This window comes from Cebus imitator, unplaced genomic scaffold (assembly GCF_001604975.1).
Source record: "Cebus imitator isolate Cc_AM_T3 unplaced genomic scaffold, Cebus_imitator-1.0 Scaffold80, whole genome shotgun sequence".
Lineage (NCBI taxonomy): Eukaryota > Metazoa > Chordata > Mammalia > Primates > Cebidae > Cebus > Cebus imitator.
Genome location: NW_016107395.1, coordinates 2,054,962 through 2,078,428, shown reverse-complemented (window position 1 = coordinate 2,078,428; position 23,467 = coordinate 2,054,962). Strand labels below are relative to the sequence as shown.

At 38.3% G+C, this 23,467-nt stretch overlaps 1 protein-coding gene across 2 annotated transcripts in view; it reads right to left on the bottom strand.

The window, feature by feature from the left end:
• GHR (growth hormone receptor) overlaps positions 1 to 23,467 on the bottom strand; it is a 296,522-nt gene that overhangs the window by 102,135 nt on the left and 170,920 nt on the right. The window contains exons 1-2 of one of the 2 annotated variants that reach the window (XM_017533142.2): positions 10,146 to 10,228; positions 2,743 to 2,808 (exon numbers count right to left, since the gene is read on the bottom strand). In XM_017533142.2, the coding sequence (XP_017388631.1) occupies positions 2,743 to 2,808; positions 10,146 to 10,218 (139 nt within the window). In that variant the 5' untranslated portion in view covers positions 10,219 to 10,228. Of the gene's footprint in view, positions 1 to 2,742; positions 2,809 to 10,145; positions 10,229 to 23,467 lie in introns of those variants that run through there. The other variant, XM_017533143.2, reaches the window with a different exon arrangement.

Genomic DNA, 23,467 nt, shown 5'->3' with positions numbered 1-23,467 from the left:
AGGACATTACATAATGGTAAAAGGATCAATGCAACAAGAAGAGCTAACGATCCTAAATATATACGCACCCAATACAGGAACAGCCAGATACATAAGACTTATAAAGAGACTTAGACTCCCACACAATAATAGTGGGACACTTCAACATCAATATTAGACAGATCAATGAGACAGAAAATTAACAACAATATCCAGGACTTGAACTCAGATCCGGAACAAGTAAACTTAATAAACATTTATAGAACTCTCCACTTTAAATACACAAAATATACACTTTTATTAGTACCTCGTCACACCTACTTACAGGCTTAAATGAAATGTTGGTTGGCTACTTGTTTGTTATTTTCTTCCCTCATTTTTTCCTGTCTCCATTATTAAGCACAATTATTGGTATAAAAGAGGTTTTCAATACCCATTTTTAGACTGCATTCTAGCCTGGGCAATAAAGCAACACTTCTGTTCTCTCTCCCTCTTCCTCTTCCTCTTTCTTCCTCTCCTTCATTCTTTATTATTTATTTATTTATTTATTTATTTCTCTCTCTCTTTCTTTCTTTTTTTTTTTAAAAAGGAAATAACCTTGGAAATATTTGTGAAATGGTAACAATGTACACAGTGACAGAGTGAGGTTATATGAGCACTTGGGTCTGTGACATCTGGATGTGATGGTTGTGATATATTCAAGCATGTGTGCTGTGATAGGTGTCCACTGTTACAGACACATCTGTTGATACAGGTTACTTTAGCCAATCATTCCTGGGACAGAGAGTACGTGACTTTTGATAAGAAACAGCTGGAAGGATAGGGGAAGTCAGTGTCTATGTGATTTACCACATATGAATGATAATTAGCTAGTCATCTTACTTATCACGAATACAGGAAATCAACATGTGCCAAATGACTGGGAGGAAGTTGTTCAACACATCCTCCATACCTAGAGGTTCTATCTCAACAAGGCACAATGTTTACGCTTCTTTAGACCCTGTGACCTAATAAAGGAAGTGACTCAGAGAAATCCTATTGCCGCTTTAGGGGACAGTGGAGGGCAAAGTATTATGTTTGTGTCTGGAGGATGGTTTCAATGTGAAGCATGTACCATTGGTAACACATTTTTAACTGTTTCCTTCTCATTTCCTTACAGAATATAAAACAGATTACTCATCTGTTGAATGAAGGAAGGCTTTGGAATGAGATAATCCAAACACAACCAAACAGCCACTTCTTTTACAACCCTTGTGTTAATTAGAGAGCAGCTTAACATGTCAGATGCTTCTTAAACAGGAGGGCTATAAAGGATTGTGGTCTGGCACAACTGACAACTGAATGACAGTTGTTAAAAACAGTACCAACCCTTCTTTTTGGTCATCTCCAAGGAAATAATGTTTAAATCTCACATTAGAAATTTATTCTGCAATTTAGTCATAAAATTCAAATTATGATTTCATGACACCAGAATTACCAACAAGAATAGCAATATCTTAACTGAATTAGGTACACTGTCTTCCCTTCCCTTATTGCATAATATGGACTCTAGCATATACTTCTACTGATGAAAAATAACCATCTCCAAAATATAATTAAACAAGTACCTACTACTTGTTTAATTTTTTAAAGGATATGTAAGGGATTTAGAAGAAACATAAAATTTAGGCTTTGCCTTAAAGTTCAATAGAATTAATTCATTCATGAAGCCCACACAATCTGGTGAGTTGTATATGCAGGGCTAACACACACACTAAAATGCCGGGAGGTAAATGCTGTCATGTAGTAAAGGACAAAGTTCAACGGAAGCAGAGAAGGCAGAAAATTGTTCAGACCTAGAGAATTTGGAGAAGCTTCCTCACAGAGTTGATTTTGGGGCTTGGTCTTGTGGTTCAGAGGGTTGTCAAAAGACTAGGGGGGAAAGTGTAAAGTCACTTTAAGGGGAAGAGACACCTTACAGGAAGGCATAATTTTGAAGCTTAAGGCAATTTGGTTGGAGAGACGAGTTTAACTTTCTACCAGTGTAATCATTAGATAAATACTTCAGGATAATAATGATAATAATTTTAAAAAGAGGCAGTTTCCTAAATTCAATAAATAATTGTTGATCCATGATGTATCATTTCCTCTTTTTTCCTCCTTCATTAATTTGGCCTTACTTAGCCTCCAAGCATAAGCAAAAATAGAAAAAAGCAGCCTTGCAGGGAACTTGTATTAGTTTGTTTTCACTGCTATAAAACATACCTGAGGCTGGGTATAAAGAAAAGTGATTTAAGCGGCTCACAGTTCTGCAGGCTGTATTAGCATCTGCTTCTGGTGAAGGCCTCAGGAAGCCTACAATCATGGTGAAGGGGGAACAGGTGTCTCACAGGGCGAGAGTGGGAGCAAGAGATTGAAAGGGGAGGTGCCACACACTTTTAAACAGCCAGATCTCATGAGAACTCACTCACTGTGGTGAGGACAGCCCAAAGAGGACGGTGCTAAACCATTCATGAGGAATCTGCTCACATAACCCAAATATCTCCTCCCAGGCTCTACCTCCAACACTGGGGAATACATGAGATTTGGAAGGGACATACATGCAAACTGTATCAGAAGTTAAAAACCAAATCCTTAAAAAATGTTTTGTTTGCCTATAAAATTTCAATTCAGTCACTATTCCAGTTACTAATAACTCAAATAAGATAGAGAAAAGGTAGTAGCTTAATTACACTAAAACATGGAAAATATCGTTGAAAGAAGAAAAAGGACGGAAATTCTTACTTGTGTTCAGGTCTGGATTAACACTTAGCAGACTCTGGGATACCCTGCTAAGGATAGCTGCTGTGGCTGAAACAGAAAGAGAAGAAAACCATTAGTCATCCCTGTCAAAACAATCTGATGTGGTCCTGTGTAAACTAAAAATAAAATCCTAAGTTCCCTCAACCAACTGAATGAACCCTTCCTTGGCCAAGGAGACCCCAGAGAAACCTGCAAACCTGGGTTCCTGGCCACAGTGGGAAGGGAAGTCGGATATGCCTCCCCTTTGGAGTTTAGGCACAATTGACCAGCATTAATGTTAAAATAGAGGTCATAATATTGACCAAATAGACTCTTTGGGTAATAAGACACCAATTATAAACTAGACCTTAGGCTATGCAAGGCAAGGGTTAAGTCATACCTGTAGGCCATAAAGCTTGCTAAACAAGTCATTTTGTGGCTGACTCTGACATAGCATCCTTATCTTAATTAAAAAAATTCTTTATGTTAACTCTAAGCTTTTGTGCAAAGTTTTGTTCCTTTAACCAACTGCAGATTAAAGAATCTCTTAACCAAACTATGACCTGCAAGTCCCCACTTGAAGACATACTGCTTTTTCAGTCCAAACCAATGTATACTTTCCATGTACTGATTATGTCTTTGCCTGTAACCCCTGCCTCCCCGAAACATACAAAACTAAACTGGAATGTGATCTAGAACAATTCCCACCACCATCATAGATCCTTGCTACAAATCAGAGAACACTTTAAAGGTTTCATTACTTCTTTCTGTAAGTGGAACATTAAAATAAAACTTTTGATCAAGTTTCAATAAGTTTATATAAATGACAACTATGTATTACTTGAGAAAGTTTTGATAGCTCAAAGGAAGAAGAAAATTAAGTTAATCAAAATAATAACAGAGAGTGAAAGTAAGCTTCCATAGGTGATAGGCTTATGGCATACATGCAGTAATACTTTCATGGATGTATACTTATCTCCAAATTCATGAAGCTGTACACATTAAATATTCACAGATTTTTGTATGCCAACCATGCCTCCATAAAGTGGTTTTAAAAATATGTTAATCATGGGATAGCACATAAACATACGTGCTATTTTGGTCAAAATTACATAGGAAGTTTGTCTCAATTTTCAACTTGAATCTGAGAAAACTAATGGATGACAGTTTCCAGGCCTAACATCAGCAGTAAAGTTGACAAATTTTTCCACGATGGCAGAACTGGAATGTGGAGGTCAGTTATGAGACCCTAAGGAGAATGCAGAGCCAAAGCTCAGGCCTGGAAACACTTGGGGATCCCTGACCAGCCTTGAATCTTCACAAACCAGCATTTAATTTTTCTAGTGAACAGACATCTGGTAACTTCGCCTTTATTGTGCATTTGGTGACATTTTCACAAAGCAGAAAGTCTTAGCTAACACTCCTGACAATATGTAATGAATCAAGACATAAAAGGAACAAATGGTACCCTCATGGAAAGACCACAGATTCGTGCTAGTGCTGAGAGGGTGCTGGTTAAAAAGTAAATCACAACGAACAAAACTATGCTGGCTTAACAAATGGAAGTGTCATTCTCAGTCATCAATTTCAATTAGTGTCAGAGCCATGCACCTAACATCTAGAGGCGCTGAGCAGTTAGGAAAGACAGTAAGCAGAGAATCATATCCAATAGTAACAAAAAATAATGAAACCATCATGAACTGTGGTCTTGGTTATGATCTGCAAAGATTTCATTTATTAACTCTTCCCAATAAATCAACAAATAGGCACTTTTAAATGCTGGGTTATAAAATAAACTAGCTGCAGCCCCTGGCGTCAGTGAGCCCACATTTTTCTGGGCAGGGATTTATAAAGAAGAAGCGGTCAAACACTGGAGGAACAATGGAATACCTATTAACAAACTTCCTGGGGAAGGTGACTCCTTGAGATAGGTGCTAAATTGAGGATAAAGGGTAATGTAGAGGAAAAGAAAGGGCAGTTGGGGTCAAGGAAACAAAGGTGCAGAAGGTACAAAGGTGCAGAAGACACAGCCTGGGCATGTAAAGAGCTGTGATCTGTTGGGAGTGCATGGATGGAGCTGGGGATGTGTTGAATTAGGGAAGAAGCAGGAGCACATCAGGGAGAACCTTGACAAAGAACTTAATTTTCATTCTGAAAATACTGGGGAACTACTAATTTGCTGTGCTTTGACATGGAGTGCCTTATAGTGGCCTTACCAAGACTAGAACTGACTGCAGTTGAACTTTCCCTACTTACACCCAACCTTGTACTCAACTTCCCAACAGAAGCACACAGCTGGGCCTTGGCTAATCTGTCTTTAAAAAGGGGATAGTAAGGAGCTGGCAAGATGGCCAAATAGGAAAAGTTCCAGTCTGTAGCTCCCAGCGAGATCAACACAGAAGGCGGGTGATCTCTGCATTTCCATTTGAATCCGGGGAAAAAAGAACAAAGCAGGAGGCATCACATCAGCTGACTTCAAACTATTCTACAAGGCTACAGTAACCAAAACAGCATGGTACTGGTACAACAACAGATATATAGGCCAATGGAACAGAACACAGGCCTCAGAAATAACACCACACTTCTACTACCATCTGATCTTTGACTAACCTGACGAAAACAAGCAATAGGGAAAGGATTCCCTACTTAATAGTGTTTGGAAAACTGGCTAGCCATACGCAGAAAACTGAAACAGGACCCCTTCCTTACACCTTATATAATAATTAACCCAAGACAGATTAAAGTCTTACACATAAGACCTAAAACCATAAAAGCCCTAGAAGTAAACCTAGACAATAGCATTCAGGACATAGACATAGGCAAGAACTCCATGACTGAAACACCAAAAGCAATGGCAACAAAAGACAGAATTGACAAATGGGATCTAATTAAACTAAAGAGCTTCTGCACATCAAAAGAACCTTTCATCAGAGTGAACAGGCAACCTACAGAATGGGAGAAAATCTTTGCAATCTATCCATCTGACAAAGGGATAATATCAACAATCTACAAGGAAATTAAATTTAAACAATCTAATCAAAAAGTGGGCAAAGGATATGGACAGACACTTCTCAAAAGAAGACATTTATGCAGCCAACAAATATATGAAAAATGCTCATCACTGGTCATTAGAGAAATACAAACTACAATACAAAACGACATTGAGATACCATCTCATGCCAGTTAGAATGGTGATCATTAAAAACTCAGGAAACAACAGATGCTAGTGAGGTTGTGGAGAAATAGGAATACTTTTACACTGTTGGTGGGAGTGTAGATTAGTTCCACCATTGTGGAAGACAGTGTGGCGACTCCTCAAGGATCTAGAGCCAGAAATACCAGTTGACTCATCAATCCCATTAGTGGGTATATACCCAAAGAATTATCAATCATACTATTATAAAGACACACACACACATATGTTTATTGCAGCACTATTCATAATAGCAAAGACTTGGAACCAACCCAAATGCCCATCAATGATAGACTGGATAAAGAAAATGTGGCACATGTACACTGTGGGATACTATGCAGCCATAAAGAAGTATGAGTTCATGTTCATGTCCTTTCCAGGGACACAGATGTAGCTGGAAACCATCATTCCCAGCAATCTAACATAGGAACAGAAAACCAAACATCGTATGTTCTCACTCATAAGTAGGAGTTGAACAGTGAGAACACATGTACACAGGGAGGGGAACATCACACACTGGGGCCTATTAGAGGGTGAGGTGCTAGGGGAGGGATAGAATTAGATAAATCTAATGTAGATGATGGGCTGATGGGTGCAGCAAACCACCATGGCACATGTGTACCTATGTAACAAATCTGCACGTTCTGCACATGTATCCCAGAACCTGAAGTATATATATATATAAAAAGCTTAAAAAAATGGAGACAGTAAAGTATCTATCTATCTATCTATGATCTATCTACTTATCTATCTATCATCTATCTATCTAAAGGTTTAAATCAGTTAGTACATTCAAATCATTTAGTTTACAAAACAATTTGCGATTAGTAAATGTTATACGTGCTTTATCGTTACTGTTTTTGTCACTGTTATTATTGCTAGCCACCACCTTGAAAGCAGGGGCCTGCGTTTTCATATGGAGAACCTGACAATGTTTCAAGTTCTTTGTACACTTAGGGTTTTGCTGATGTGAAAATGGGATGTTGTGATAAACCCAGCAAGACTATTCAGGCCATCCCTGTGCAGGCTGTATATAGGCAGTGGGTTCTGTTCTCTAAGGGTGTTTGGCAAAGTGGTATCAGTAGAGTAGGGGATGGAAATCTACTTATGTCAATGGTTCAGCCTGAGACTAAATGATGCCAATCCCAGTTCTCTAGTGTGTTATTAAGCGAGCAAGAGTAGGAGAATCAGTGCTCTGGCAATAATCACAATTCACCAGTTGTGTGGCAATGGCATTTAGAACCACCCCTGAATAGGCAGTGCAAACACAAGTAAACATAATACCATATACAGCAACAATTCTATACAGTTACAAAAGGTAATGCATATAAAGGGCCTCACACAGCATCTGGCATGAAGTAAGCATTGGATAATGTTAGCAATTGTTATTACTGTTAGCTGTGGTTATGATAATGATAATGATCATGGTGATGTTGTAATGGTTATGGAATTTTAATTTAAAGACTTCCTCTGAGAGCTTTCTCCCTCAGGCAGCTCTAGTTGCCCTCCACCCAGCAGCCCTTGTTAAAATCACATATTTGCCTGTGACCAGTGGTACCCAATAATTTCCTTGGGAGGGTATTGCAGCTTTTTCTTTGTAACCTCTATAATAAGCACATGGTATGGTACCTAGTAGAATAATAAAGTTTGCTAAATAAATAAGGCAAGCAAAAATGAACTACAAATCCTTTAAACTTTGGATTTTGGGCTAAAAGGGAATCAAATAAAAATAGTCAATTCTCTTACTGAAGTCTATTTATCCTTGACCATATTCCAGAAATTTTCTCTGCCCGGATCTCAACCTGTAAAGCTCTTTCCAGACCCACCTTTGTCTTTCTGTGCTTCCTTTCTGTCAAACTATGATTACTATCTCCAAAGAGTATTCAGTTTAGAGTCCTTATCTCCCTCCAATCTGCCCTTGCAATAAGGATCAAGTTCAAGCTCATTGTTTGACCACACTGACGCCATGCTGTACACCATCTTGCTGCTTCTGGAGAGGCTAAGTACATTTTATGTATTTTCTCATTTTACCTTCAGAACAACCCCCTGAAATGGGTTGTGTTTTGCAAATGAGGGATCTGAGGCTCAGAGAAGTTAAGTAACTTGTTCAAGGGTACCAAACAATCACATGGTAGAGCCCAAATGTTACCTGGAGCCAGATTCTGACCCCATCCCACCCTACTGTTTCCCAAACTTGCCTGATCATCAAGATCTCTGAGGCATTCATTAAACATATCAAGTCTAGGGCTCTGGCCCAGAGTGACAGAGTCTGAACCTGTAGGTCCCTGGTCACTTTCCATTTTGGAAAGGTCCTGGGAATGTGTATGCTTACCTTGCCCTTCCACGCCCCTCCCTGCCAGGTGACTCTTATGACAGGACACAAAATATGTTTAGGAAACTTTTTGCTATACTTTGTCGCTCTGGTCAGAGTCACCATATTCTCTGCAGGGCTCTGCCTCCAGGGCTCGGCCTCCAGGGCTCCTCACTATGTGCCACAGTTGGTACTCACGAGGAGGTACTTGCTAAAGTACATACTGATTTGATTTATCTCAATGTCACAAGCATTCTGCAAATTTATATTGATGAAGCCAGGTTGCTGAGGCTTTGGGCAGTAATACCCTTCAGGGATCAATTCTCAAAGAACCAGGTTAGCAGCCAGGTCCCCTCCTTTTGCTTTGTGGTTGGATACTGCTAAGCGGGTCATCAGGCTGCAATCCTCTTTTTGGTCATGGCTACCCCTCGGCATACCAAGTCCACCAGGTCTGAGTGCAGTGACAGTTCTAAGCTGGAATTTCCTTTCTTTTGTGGCTCAGTGAATTAATTGAATTCCCATCCATAGTTTCTCCTGAACCAAAGCGTATTATCTCATACATGTTATGACTCTTGGCAGCTCCAAAGAAGCCTGGGTAACCTAAACAGGAAATCTCTGAGCCTTTCCAATAGACAGTATTACCTCCTCACATCTCCATGAGTGAGTGTATTTCTTTTAGACTTGAACAGTAAATCATACGGCATATTACATGAGCTAGAGAATTTAAACAAATAAAACAGGAACTGTGAAATGGTGCTGGTTGTTTCAAACACTTTTTAATGCTTTACGGAAAAATAATAGATAACAAATTTGAAAGAGAAACCAGTGTCATTAAAAAAAAGCACATGTTTAAATAAATCATCAGCCACATTTTGCTATAAATGTATTTTGAGAGTAGCAGGGCTTCAAGGTAACAAGAATCAATGTGCAATGATAAAGACTTTCTTTTCTCACAGGTCACATCTGTGGCTTAGAGGGACGAATGTGGAGGTTTCCTAATAACTTCAAGCTTCACATATTTATTTCCTGCTTAGCAGTGCTCTGCTTGGTGAGTTTTTCATAAACATCCTCCTGACATAAGCTAATGCATATGCTGAGATGTCTGCTTCCAATTACAGACAGATACTAGAGTCTGGCTTTTCAAATGTATCTCCTAGCATGATAAGGCCAGTTAAAGGTGCAGTCAGGACGTCCAGGGAATACATTGGTGGTGGTGTTTATACAAAGAGTACTGAGAGGAGCAGTTAATATGAATGCTGGCTCTCAGCTGGCCTGTGTCTTCCTTCTGCAAAGCTTCCCAGTAATTCCTCCAACTTTTCCTTCCTGCTATTAAAAGAGCGGTGAAACATCTTGCCCAGCTAGCCACCCCAAAAGCTACTTTTCATTACAGAGAACAGCAGAGGTGTCAACACCAGGCCATAATCACTAAGAGAGTCTTCTAATGCCATGTGATAACAGGGGCACAGATTAATCAGCAATGCTAAAAGGAATAAACAGAATCATAGTTTGGCACTGGGCCAAAATTAATCCTAGGTAGGCCAGCCAGGAGTATATGACTGAGATTGAAAGGATATTCAAAGAGACTATTAGAACGTTAGAAGGAGATGTAAGGGAGAATGACAGAAGTGTCTATCTCTTCCCTTACAATGTTACCGTAGATGCTTTTAAGACCTGTGAATTCACTCATTCAAAACAAGAATAAGGATGATTTAATTAAGTCTGGAGCTCAGATGGTGACTCATAGGTAGTGTGCTGGAGCCACCTTCTGTTCCCAATTCTATGTTCAGTTGCATCACGTTATCAACTTGAAATCAGCCACAGTGGGAATATTTAAACGACAAAAATTGGCAAGTCCTACAAATAAAGACTTCCAACCTTCTAATCCTGTGCAAAACCATCCACCTTTCAAGGTCAATCTGAGTGTCTTCTTTATGAAGCACTTTTTCTTTCTCCCAGTTGGAATCAATCTCTGCATTCTTTGTGCTTCTACAACACTGATTTCATTTTTAATATCTGGACAGTGGCACTTAATATTCTATATCTGATATGTTAGTTATCTAACTGTACAATGAATAATAAGCTTGAAGTCTGAAGGTAAGGATCATGGTTCATTCTCCTTTTGATCCATCACAGCATTAGCATAGTTCCTTAAATATAGAGAGTACTCAATACATATTTGTAAAATTACTAAATATTTTACTTTCAAAAAATGTTGTGAGGGATTATGATTTTACTTATATTATTACTTTGAATTTACCATATATTTCGTGGTTTCCAAAGTCTCAATTTGCACAAAAGAATATTCTAAAGTACATCATCAGATCCTATAACAAGTCTTCTTCTAGAACCATGAATACTCAAATTTGAGGCAAAGTCAACATATTTTAACTAGGTTTATGATATCTAGTCCCTTGCTAGTGTTTGATATGGGAAAAATAGTAAAAATAAGATTAATTTCTTCCACTCCCTGTCATGGGCATGAATCCTTTGTCTGGTTTTGCATGCAGCAGCATGTTTGTCTTTTGATACTGACATATGGTACTCATTGCTTGGTACCTGTTTACTAGGCTGATACTGGTAGTAGCGGTGCTTAAGTCCTAGGAATTAGTTGTTTTGGCAAATTCATAGATCTTCTTGTTCAGACCAAGTAGCATTCAGCATGTCAGAGGTGTCCTAAGAAAGCATATACTTTGGTAGAGATTTTAAGGTGTATTTTTCCATCTATGGGCAAAGGCATCTTTCATAAACAGGTTGGTCTGGGCTCCTGCCACTCTTCCTCTCGTTTCCAAACTCACGCTTCAATTTCCGTCCAACATTTCTTGAATAAATTTTGTTCTCTTGGAAGCAGATATTTGAGAGCTAAAAAAAGTTATCCTGAGTTAGAGTTGCTGTATGTGAGTACTTACAACGTGCCAGGCACTGTCCTAATTGCTGGGGATTCAATGGTGAAAAGAGCAGATGAAATTCTGCCTTCCTAGACTTGGGGATTCAATGGTGAAAAGAACAGATGGAATTCCCTTCCTGGTTCCAGTGTGTATGGGGACAGACACACAAGCAAACAAACGTGTATTATAATGTTTTAATGAATGTTTGTATTAAACACAGCAGGAAAGATGTGGGGAGGGTGGCTCTTATAGATCGGAAAGCATGGTAATGAGCTGCACAGATGTTTTGTGGAAGAACACTCCAGGCAAAATGAAGCAAGTATATAGGTCTGAAATGGGTGTGAGAAGTACAAAGGAGGTGTATGTGGCAGGAAGAGAGAGAGTGAAGGAAGAAGAGAAGGATTTGAGGTGGTAGAGGTGCAAGAGACCAGAAGTTGCAGGTTCTTGCAGCCTGGGATGAGCTTACAAATTGCTCATCATGTCAGATTCCATGAAATAGGCCCCAGTGAGCTGGAATTGCTATTGTTTTTCCCCTAATGATGTATCTTTCCCACTTCAATCCTTTATTGTCATAGTCGGGAATTGGGAGGTCTTGGGGATGGGTCCTGAGCCTATGTGATATGTGGCTTTAATTCACTAATTACTTTTATTCTATGGTACTTGGTCTGAGTTACAGGTACAGACCAGAGGGCATTTGTTTTTTCAAGACACATTATTGAGCACCTATTATGTGCAAGGTACTTTACCAGGCACTGGTATATGGTGGTGAACAGACCCAGGGTTCATTTCTCTCTATTCCCCTAAATGGATCCTTTGCCCCAGACCAATGTGTCTGCTTACCACCTGGCACATTCCTGATACTACGTCTTTGTCTACCTTATACCATTCTCCTTGCTTTCTCCAGAATGGGGAGAAGATCAGAGGCAATTCCCATCTATAAAGTAGAAATAATATTTCAAAAGATGAAATAATATATGTGAAGTACCAAGCAGAATGCCTAGCATGTAGTAAGGTAGGTGCTTCTCATAATGATTGCCTGTGAATTAATGGTATTTATTATATATGTCACTCATCAGATAGTTAATTATGTCTTATGCTGTATCTTGCATTGTTTGCTTTGCATATGTTTATGTAGTTGCTCCCTCAATTAGATTGTAAATCTGTTGAAAGTAGCAACCTCATTTTATCTCTTCCAACTCTCAGCAGACTCTCAATAAATATCTGTAATATGTTGACTATCTGACCTTTATTCTAACAAACTCTTTTTAAATTAATAACAAGCAGTCTTAGCAGAAACATGCATACATTTTACTGATTTATTTGTCACATTTGTATGTAGTAAAACAAAAGTGTGATGCAGCTCCCCTCATACACTTGATTCAAACATTTTAGATTCACTTTCTAAAGGCCAATATTGGAAAGGAACTGTTGACATTATCTTTTGGCCAACATGGAAGTGGTTCCAGAAACTATTTTTCAGTAGAAAGTAGAAGCTCTACTAGAAAGTGAATGAAGGTGGATAAGGTGACAGTCTATCTAGACATGTCCTTGGGCAGTAAGGTACCTATCTGATGCTTAGTTTTCTGAACTTTGCCCTTTTTTGTTATGCCTCCTGTAGTTCTTGGCTCTATTGAGAATTATTCTTTATGGGTACTGAATTTTAAATCTAACTTTAGTTAGAATTTAAAAAATCGACAGTTAAATGAGAGTCAAAACTGTAATCAAATCACACAACATTATTTAAAGTGGAAAATTATACCTGGTATGAAAAAAATGGTTTTTTTCTGGCAGGAATATGGTTAAACTGAAAAGTAGCTATATATATATGTATATATATACATATATATATATGTGTGTGTGTGTGTGTGTATATATATATATATATGTTTTTTCATGGCTATAGAGCAGGCAAAGCCTTAAAGTCTAGAATATAAATTTTGTTTCCATGTTTGAATTCTAGTTACTGTTATGACAATATGACATAAAGAAAAAAGTCAAAAGCCTTATTGATAATCCATACATGGCTGCTCCACTGGGCATAGATGCCTTGCACAGTGTGTCTTTGTTTCAGCCTGAAGGGGTACCCTGCCCCATAGGCTTTTTGGCGAAGAGAGACACTGTATGGCTTTAAGTATTCCCTGATCGAATGTGGGAAAAGAAGCAGTTAGCCAAGTTCTGAACACAGTATTTATTGTGCTAAGGCCAGGAGTCGGGGGGAAATGGGGAGGGACAGAACTGCCACACAATTTCCGCCTTGCTCCTCTACTTTCTGGTGGATGTAAATTAAGAAAGTTGACAGAGATACCTTTGGGTAGATGAGGCAAGGAAGACCCAGGGCTTCAAGTACATAATTCGAGTTTATAATTCAAGTTTATGATCTGCAGCAAATGCTCTGTGTGTGTGTGTGTGTGTGTGTGTGTGTGTGTGTGTGTATGTATAAAATGAACTTTCTAGCAGCAGCTGGTGCCACTGAAGAGCAACCAAAATAGTGTGTGATCATCAGGATTACAAATGAGTTTGGTTTGCTATTACCCCTAAATTAGAAAATCTAGTCTTTTTTTTTTTTTTTTAAGGAAATGAGCATGTACAAAAAGGGGATCTATAGAAGTCAGAAATGGTTGGGCCACCAACACCATTTCAAACAATAATCCCAACAAGACATTTCTCTTTCTAAAGAACACCACCAAAAAAGAATTAAAAACTTACATGGAAAGTATACTCTATTTTTGGCTTCTTAGGGGTTGTGCTCCCTGAAATTTCCTTTCTATTCCTGGAAATTTTAAGCTCGTGTCTGAATGGCTGTCTCTACTTCCTAATTTCTGAACCTACTTTGGTTTTACTTCTAATTCTTCCATTCCACTAAACCTGTTCTTGTCAAATCCAATAGTCCTTTCTCATTTTTTATATTACTTAACTTCTCAGATGCATTTGACCCAGCACATTACTGTCTTTTAAAAATACGCTCTTTGGTTTAGCTTCCAGGATGCCTGATCCACTTGGTGTCCCTTCTAGGTCACTGACTGTTCTTTCTTGGTCTCCTTTATTAGCTTCTCTTCCTCTGCCTGACCCATAAATATTGTCCTGTCACAATTTTCCCTCCAATTTTCCAACTTTTTTTTTTCCTGCAAAGGGAATCTCATCAAGTCTCATGGCTTTAAATATCATCTATATGTTGATGGTTCCAAATTTCTATCTTCAGTCTGAGGAGCCTCTCCATTGAACTTCAGACTCTACTCAGCCTCTTCGGCATCTTCACTTGGTCTCCAATAGGTGTCTCAATCCTAACACAGAACCGTTGAGTAATGTCAGAAAAAACCTGTTCTTTCTAAATTCTTCTCTATCTCTGAAAATTGTTTCACCATCTACTCAGATACTTAAGGCAAAAACTTTTAAGTCATCTGTGTCACTTCAGTTTCTCTAACTCCTCCCAACTCATTTAAGCATCAACAAGTTCTTTCAGTTCCATCTCAGTCTATTCACTTCTCTCCATCTCCTTTGCTATTATTACAGTCCACTCACCCAGCACCGTTTTCCTGAACAATCAAATAGTTTCCTAACTGGTCTTCGTACTTCCACCTTTGCCTCCCTTCAATTAACTAAAAAATTAACCTTTTAAAGGCATAAATAAGATCATGTTACTTCACTAGCTAAAATTCTCTAGTGGCTTCCCATGTCATCAGAGTAAAGTCCAAATGTCCAAATTCCTTATCATGGCCACCAAGATCCCCATGTGGTAAATATGATCACAGATCATTTGTATGATCTTTCCTAACAGGAAAACGTGACCCAAGTGTATGTTGTAAGCAAGCAGCATAACAGTGTGAGAGGATACTATGACTTTTGAAAAATTCTAGAAGTCACATTAAAATGTGGACTATTTGTAATACTTATTTCCAATCATTAGAATCTATCTAAACCTTCTCAGAATTTACATTGTTTTTCTTCTGCGAACATTTTCTTACAATACATTGGCATATGTGGGTATATTTTAGAAATATTAAAATGTATAGTCACATAATTTTCTTCATAACTCAACTAATTATATATATATATATATGTATTATTATTTTTTTTTTCAAATTTCTACTGCTAGGATGCAGGCTTAGAAAGAAACCTCCCTTTTTTCTTGAGCTTAATCATATTATGTGCTATTCATAACCAGACACATATATAAAGGTAAGGGGATGATATATCCATACTGTTTGAAAATATCTCCCTTAAATCTATTTCTTGATGATGAAAAATATTGTGATGAAGAGCTGATTATATACAATCATTTGTCAATACATTTATAGTGAGCATTTCCTAAATGCCTAGCTCTTTACTAGGTTAGGACTAAGGAATAATAGTTTAATACATGATTCCCGAGCTTAGAAGTTACAGTCTAGCCAGGAAACAAAACTAACAACAGAACAGATGTCACCAGAGGTTCCTCAGAGCTAAAATGTTTAGAACTAGCTGATGCCCAAGAGTGATACATTTCAGCTGAAAGTTTCTGTAATTAGTAACATGAAGAAATGAAAGTATAGCTCATTTTGTAAAGCCAGGAAAAAAATCCTTATTTTTTCTTTAGCAGTTTTTTTTTTTCTTTGCTGTAGAGTTTATAAAATGTCAAGGGTATATCTGTAAGGCCTCCATGTGCAAGCCTGGACCCAGAAAGTCTGAAGTCCTGCCTGCCTTGGCTGATCGCCCCACCACGCCCCGCCTGGGTTTGCCATTATCCCTGATAACCCAGCAGAGCTTCCCGTGGACATTAAACTTCTCTCCCCACTCTGCCATCTTAACTGTTATTATGATAATGTGAATACTACTCACCCCACCCTGCCATCTTAACTGTTCCTGCTCCGTGACTATCCCTCCGCCCCACCCTACCATCTGAACTATTCTTATGCCTTACCCCACCCGCCATTGTAACTGAACTTATGGTAATGTATACTTCTTGCCCCTACCCCCACCACTGTAAATGATCTTACTCTGTAACTTTCCACTGCCCACCCCAAACCTATAAAACCAACTCCTATCCCACCACCCTTCCCTGATGTCCTTTTCGGCCTCAGCCCACCTGCACCCAGGTGAATAAACAGCCATGTTGCTCACACAAAGCCTGTTTGGAAAATCTCTTCATTAAATGCGTTTAATATTTGGTACTATTGGATGTGAATAACAATATCCTTGTTAATTGCTCATGTTTAAATTTCGTGTGGGCAGGTATGTATTTTTTGCATATCACCAAAATGCCACATTATTGTACTTCTCTAAAATGATTTAAGTCTGACTGTGAGCCTGCCCAACTTTTACCAGGTTAGTGGGATATTCAATTTTAGCCATCGCTATGGCTCTATTTGGTACTACTGGGTCAAGGAGGGTCCTTGGAGATCTTACCTGGAGGGAAAACATTTAAAAAAGCCTTTATAGTCTTTCTCTTTCTTCTCCTTGGGTCTTAATTCTCCTTAACTCCAAAGATGCTCACTTTTTTTTTTTTTTTTTGAAATGGAGTCTTGCTCTGTCGTTAGGCTGGAGTGCAGTGGTGTGACCTTGGCTAACTGCAACCTCTACTTCCCGGGTTCAAGTGATTCTCCTGCTTCAGCCTCCTGAGTAGCTGGGACTACAGGCACATGCCGCTACACCCAGCTAATTTTTGTATTTTTAGCAGAGACAGGTTTTCACCATGTTGGACAGGATGGTCTCGATTTCTTGACTTCATGATCCACCCGCCTTGGCCTCCCAAAGTGCTGGGAACAGGCGTGAGCCACCGATCCGGGTGGCCAATGGGTGGCCAATGCTCACTACTTTTCCACAATTTGTAAACAAACCTAGGAAGAAAAATCCCATCCCAGACTTTCAAACTCCCTAGAGCCAAGAGAGTAAAAAGATTTGGCAGGAACGATATGCAAATTAGTAGATCAACAAATACTCCAGGCACATTCGAAATGTTAAATTGCTAATGTTAACCTTCCATTCTTACTAAATGACTCAGAAGTGTTGAAAGAGCAGTAATTTTCTTTAGTCATTATTTCCTTGGAATTGTAACCTAGAGTAGAGCAGTAATCTGTGCTCCATGAAAAAAAAAAAAAAAAGTCCTCAATGGCCTATAAAGCTTGCTACTCAAAGCAGTGTGGTCTGTGAGCCAGGAGCATCAGCATCCCCTGGAAGCTGGTTAGAAATGCAGGATGGCAGGTCCCACCTCTGATCTTCAAAATCTGAATCTGCAAGGTCCCCAGGTGATTATTATGTGCCTTAAAGTTTGAGAAGCACTTCCCTAGGTGGTTTTCCTCCTTTTTCCTTTTCTACTTCTTAAACACAAGGCATAATCTTAGCATTTCTTATGGACCTGGAGAAAAACCTAGATGAATAATGAAAGTTAAGATTTTTAAAAAGGCTTCTTTCTATTCTCTAACATTTGGGTGAAAACAGTGTCACAACATCTGAGATTAAGAAATAAATAGACTTCCAATGGGAAGAAACTTCACATTTTACTTCTGGAGGGAACGAAGCACAGTTACGCTCTGGCTCTAAATTTATGCTTCTAATTTTATTAAACTGTGTATGGAGGGACTTCTGAGTTGGGATTACTAAGCTGTAATTTGAGAAATGAAAGTCCAGCATTTGGTTCAGGTCCCAAACAGTTTACAGAATGCTTACTACAGACAGCAAGAAAATGTTCTTTGAGCCAGGGTTCAATTAGTTTGCAATAGTCAATAGACTTGTGAAAATTCTATTTAGCCTATAAAATCTGCATTTGACTCAGTCATTTAGATAGTAATGCCAGTTTATTTTCCAATTGGATGATCCTTTCTCCTAATGTCCCCTTAGTAGGGCAAGAATCAGGAATCTTTGCCTATTACAGATACCCCAATTCTTCCCTATTCCCCGTTCCCAATGGAGATTAATCAGAGAAGAAAAAAGGATTAGCTTAACATTTTGTATCATTTTCACATTTTATGACATTTAGGCATGTCATTCACACATTCATTTATTTGTTCCCTCTTTGTCTATTTGCTAATAACTGTTTTTAAGGCTCTTTTATGTCTTCAACATAATGTCAAAGTCAAATCCCTAAAATAATTTACAAGTGAATTTTCCTGTTTTTGAAATAATGCTCTCAAACTAGGCAGCTTTCCACAACAATGCTTGGTATAGAGGATTGCCAGGGACAAGACTTTATTTGTCTCCTTCTTAAAAACATTTGTCAAGTAGCTATTATGTTTACAATTAGTCATCAAACATACATTAACCAATTTAAGAAGCAAGAGTTGTAAGAAGTAGAGTATACGATAAAGCACAGTGTTTAAGTAAATTACAGCTTAACTGGAGAGCTCAGATAGAAACACACACTGAGAAACAGCAGCAGCAAGGATAACTTGGAATTAACAAAGTATTACTAGAGGACCCAACACATTGTCTGATGAGTCATTACAAATTAGGTCAGTGATGTGGTTGGGATTGCTGAAAGCTGGAACAGTTTAGGAAGGCTATATGGACAAAAAAGACCTTGAAGTGGTCCCTGGAGGATGGCTAGGTAGGTGTTAGAGGAAGAGAAATACTAAGAGAGCCCAGTCAGAAATAATACTATGTATTTATGTAGACATTGAAACATCTCTATCTGAAATAATTAAAAAAACAAACTCTCCTCTGGAAGAGCAATTTGGAAAAATTCCTGGCATTTTATGAGTAAGTGAGGCTTGATGTGCAGGAATTCTACATCCCAAATTTCTGCAGATAGAAGGGGAGATTCAGGGGCTATGCTGCATGCTTGGTAGGCTGAGGGTTTCTAACCAGAGGCCATTACCAACAACACTGTGAGGGTCAAGGCCTTGGAGTCAGATGGAAATCTCTCCTGGAAGACACAGTTCTCATTCTGAGAGCAAGTGCAATTCTAAAATAGAAAAGTTCCATTTTAGACAAAAGTGTTTCTCCAAATAAACACTGAAGTGAAAATTTGAGATGGCAGCCTATCAAAAATATATCATGTCCTTTCTCTTTGTTCATACTCTTTGTTTCTGAGAATACAGATACTAAAGGAAAGAAATGACAAATAATTATACAAACTATAAAAATCAGTATCTGTATTATTACTGATGATCTACAAGTCAAGGGGCTACCCATTTGTGATATGAGATTGTGTTTCAACCCACATCCTAGTTTGATCTATAAAAAAAAACAGTTAAATTCTAGAAGCCAGTGGTAACTAACTACGGAAGAACTGTTTCAAAACAGTAACTGATTTACTATTCAGCCAGATTTTCTTCCTAAAACTTAATTATGTACATAATAATGGATTTTCAAATAAATGCTAAACTTATAAAATCATATCCCAAAATTATCTATAGCTAATTTCTGCATCAGAATACTTTCATCTGCTATAGATTTGCTTTAGGTTGAAGTTCAGAACTCTGTATTATGTGAACAGTAATTTTGAGCTATCATGTAAAGCCTCCATCTCCTTCTATAACTCAGACAAACGTCAGAAAGGCCAAACTTGCAGAGAGTGGAATACTGTTTATTCATTCAACAGGTATCTGTTGGATGTGCCCACATACTGTTATCCTAAGGTATCTGTTGGATGTGCCCACATACTGTTATCCTAAGTATCATGTATCAGATACTTAGGATACATGTATCGTGTATCAGATACAGAGATAAATATTATGCTGGATACAGACATAGCTCTCACCTTAGAAAATCATATAGTCTGATAGGGGACAAAGACATACATCGCACATGGATCTAACATTTCACAATCTTATGGTCTGATGGGAAACAAACACATGCAGTATATAGTATTACCTTTAACACTTTCTGTGACATACAAGATGTAGATAGCACAGGACTAAAAATGGTTGAGAGTCCAATGATGAGTTGAGAAAGACTTTGTGATGATCATGGCAATATCTTGAAGATGATGGAATTGGTACCTGTAGCACTTAAGACCTTATGTAACAACATTCCCTTTATCATTCAAGTTCCAGCTGAAATGCCATTTCTTTCCTGACAGCTCTATCTAGAATAAAACCTTCCTCTAATTCTCTGTCAGGGAATCTCTTCATTTACTTTTGACACTGTCATACGATTTGTAAGCATGCACTTGTCCATTGATTGTGTATTGTCTGTTGCTCTTCTACTAAATTCAAACTCTAAAAATACAGAAACAATGTGTGTTTTGTTCTCTAACATAGAGTTCTAAGCACAGGACTTGGCCTGTGGGAAGGGGTCAATAAATACATGTTGATTAATTAATCTTAGTTGAAGCAAACAGTATGAACAAAGAGATAGTGGTGGGTAAGCAAGAGTAATTTAGAAAACAGCAAATAGTTCAAATGAATTGAAATACAGGGTAAAGTGCAATGGTAATTAAGGTTTGAAAAAGTGGTTAGGACTAGACTGTGGAAATCTCTGAACTCCAGGGTAAGGAAATCTGGACTTAAAATTTAGGTCTAATAACCATATTTTTCCAACCATACATTTAGACACATTACACTCATGGGCCAGTGGAACTATCTATAAAAGGACTGTCTCAGCAAACCTGGGATATAAGATCACATATCTAAAGGCAAGGAGAAAACGTTGAAATTTCCTTGATAGGGGAATTTATATAGTAGTTGGGACACAGAAAAATAAATCTAATAGTGAAGGGCGTTCATCAATGCATTTCTTCATCTGGAAGATAAGATAGTATTTTCAAATTCTTCTAGCACAACCCATCACTCCCAGAAGGTTTCAGTGGCAAATGTGGCAGCAATGAAAATGCATCTCTCAAGCCTCCTATGGCAGAGTATAACTGGCCTATGCTCTCAGCTGCTATGTTCTGAAATCCAGCCAGCCAGTGACTTTGCATGACAAGGACACCAAGGCAGGCCCATTCCGTGGGGGATGACAGGGGAATTCCTCTTTCAAGTGACTTTGGTTTGAAGATTTCCTATCAGCCTTACCAAAACTTTCTTGGTACTGCACTGATGTCTAAGACTTTCCCTCTTGCCCTACCTCTTTCCTTTCTTCCCTCCTTCTCTCTTTCCTTTTTCTCATTCCTTCTTTCCTTTTTTTTCTCCATCACTGGGATTAGACTTGTATTGTAGTCTGACATCTCCCAGCCTCCTCCTGCTCCCCCTCCATTTTCCTTCATAGGCATTTCCCTAAATAAATCTCTCACACATCTAATTTCCCAGTGAATCTCTTGCAGGGATGCATCTCAGAAAATCTAGGATAACATGGCAGCCAAACCCTGTATTCCCAAAATCACAACAGCTTGGGGAAAATAAATAATGTTACCTAGTCAGCCACTCGCTGGCTGCTGGAGAGACCCAAAAACATTGTCCATGAGCTTAGCAGTCACTTAGCTTTGTTTCTTCTTCTTAGAGTGAAGTACATGTACTGGGTAAAAAGGCTGGCAAGCTTTGCAATAAAAAGAGAGTCTCAAGGACTTACAGGGGTTCAGATCAAATTAGTTCTTTGCCAGTGGTGTGTTTGCCAAGGAGGAGCCAGCAGCTACAAGAAGACAGCTAGTCTTGGCATCCAGGACATTTTCTCTTACTCTTCATGTTGCCTTTGAACATGCTATCCTTACATTCCTCTATGCTCTTGTAATATCTGGCTGATATTATTCCTTTAGAAATTTCTTTTGCCTTCTATGACGCATGAATAAAAAGAAGAGTAACTCCTATCACACACTTATAAAATTGTGCTTCATTTCTTTCTAGAACTTTCCTGAGAGTCTTAGCTGTCAAGAGCCTTTCATGCCTCCTGATTTACTACTTAAAAGCCATGTTTACATTTTAGTGACATTCACTAAGGCTGATTCATCCGCTAAGGTTTTTTTAGTCACTGGACCATTATTTTACCCTCTTGAATATTGTACCATATGACAGGACACAGTAAGGTTGTTTTTAAATTATAGAAAAGGATTTTGAGATTTCAAAGGATATTGTTTTTCAAGATTAATATTGAGAAAGCAAAAATTGACCCCGTTCACAATAAAACAGAAATGAGTCTGACCAATTTTGTGTTTTCCTACTTTACTAATTTATTACCCTCTTTGAACCTGTGATCTAGAACTGGTTGTGTCTACAAAATCAATAAGGACCCTTCATCCTTTATCTTTGACCCTTCTAAGAAGTTCCTGCAGGCAGACACCTGCAGGTCTGGTTGGCTACCCAACAGCTAGGAACAAAAGTACCCTACCACGGGCTAGATCAGGGTTACTCTGGGCCAGTTAGGGTAGCTCATTCACCTTTCCATATGCTCACCCTTCCAACATTCTTTGCAACTGGAGGTAGCATGTGACAGAGTTCTAGCTAAAGATAGTTAAGTGAGAGCTATCTGAGGTCTTCTGGAAAACCTTTAGATGCCTTACAAGATGGGAAAGTAGAAAGGAAGAGCTCACGAATACCACTTTCTCTCCCATATTCCTACCTTGATCATGTATGCACTGTCTGAAGTTTCAGCTGCCATGTGGCCATCATGCAGTGATAATCATGAAGCCAAACAGCTGACTGGGGTTGGATCAACTCAAATCCAAGGGGTTTGAGATCTTGTTGATATCCTTAAGCTGCCTAACCAAACCTGAGATCACTTACTTCTAAATTAATTTTTAGGTAAATATTAAATGTCCATATAGCTTGAGTCACTGTTAATAGGATATTTTACTATTTGCACTAAAAAGAATTTCTAACTGATGCAGACCCTTAACCCTATCCCTGCATTTTGAATCCTTTTCCTTCCTAGGCTTTCCTTGGAATACACCTGGCTTGTTTTTTTTTTTTTTTGACTATTTACTTCTCAGTTTTATCCTGTACTATGTAAATACCTCTTCCCTTTTTTTAAACAAGTGCTTGTTCAGTTCTCATCATTGGTAGGTCAGTCTTAGATTCACAATCATCTCTTAGAAACTTAACCATCTAATTTATTAAGGTTTCTGGAGAGCAATTTCTTGATGGGAAATATGACTAAAAGTTAATGCCAAGTGGGTCCTCATTGTGCATAAACTCAAGACTAAGTCTCCAATAATTTGATTTTCATTTTACCTTTTTAGTCACCTGTTTCAGGATCTGCCAATATGAGGCATCAAAAATAACAGAAAGCTTTCAGTGGGCCATTCTTGTTCAAAGACATTGACTAGGATACTTCATAAATAGCTATATTTAAGATAATTCCTCATTTCAGGTCTAGGCATATTTAGGAACGTAAAGATATCAATGTTTGACAGGGAGAGCTCCAAGCAAACGAAAACCAAATCCATGAAACATTACCCCCAAGGATCATAGGTGTCTCAATAAAAGTGCAATATTTTATTTCTTTGAGGAGGGTTACTCTTTTCTTTTCTTTTTTTTTTTTTTTTTTTCATTG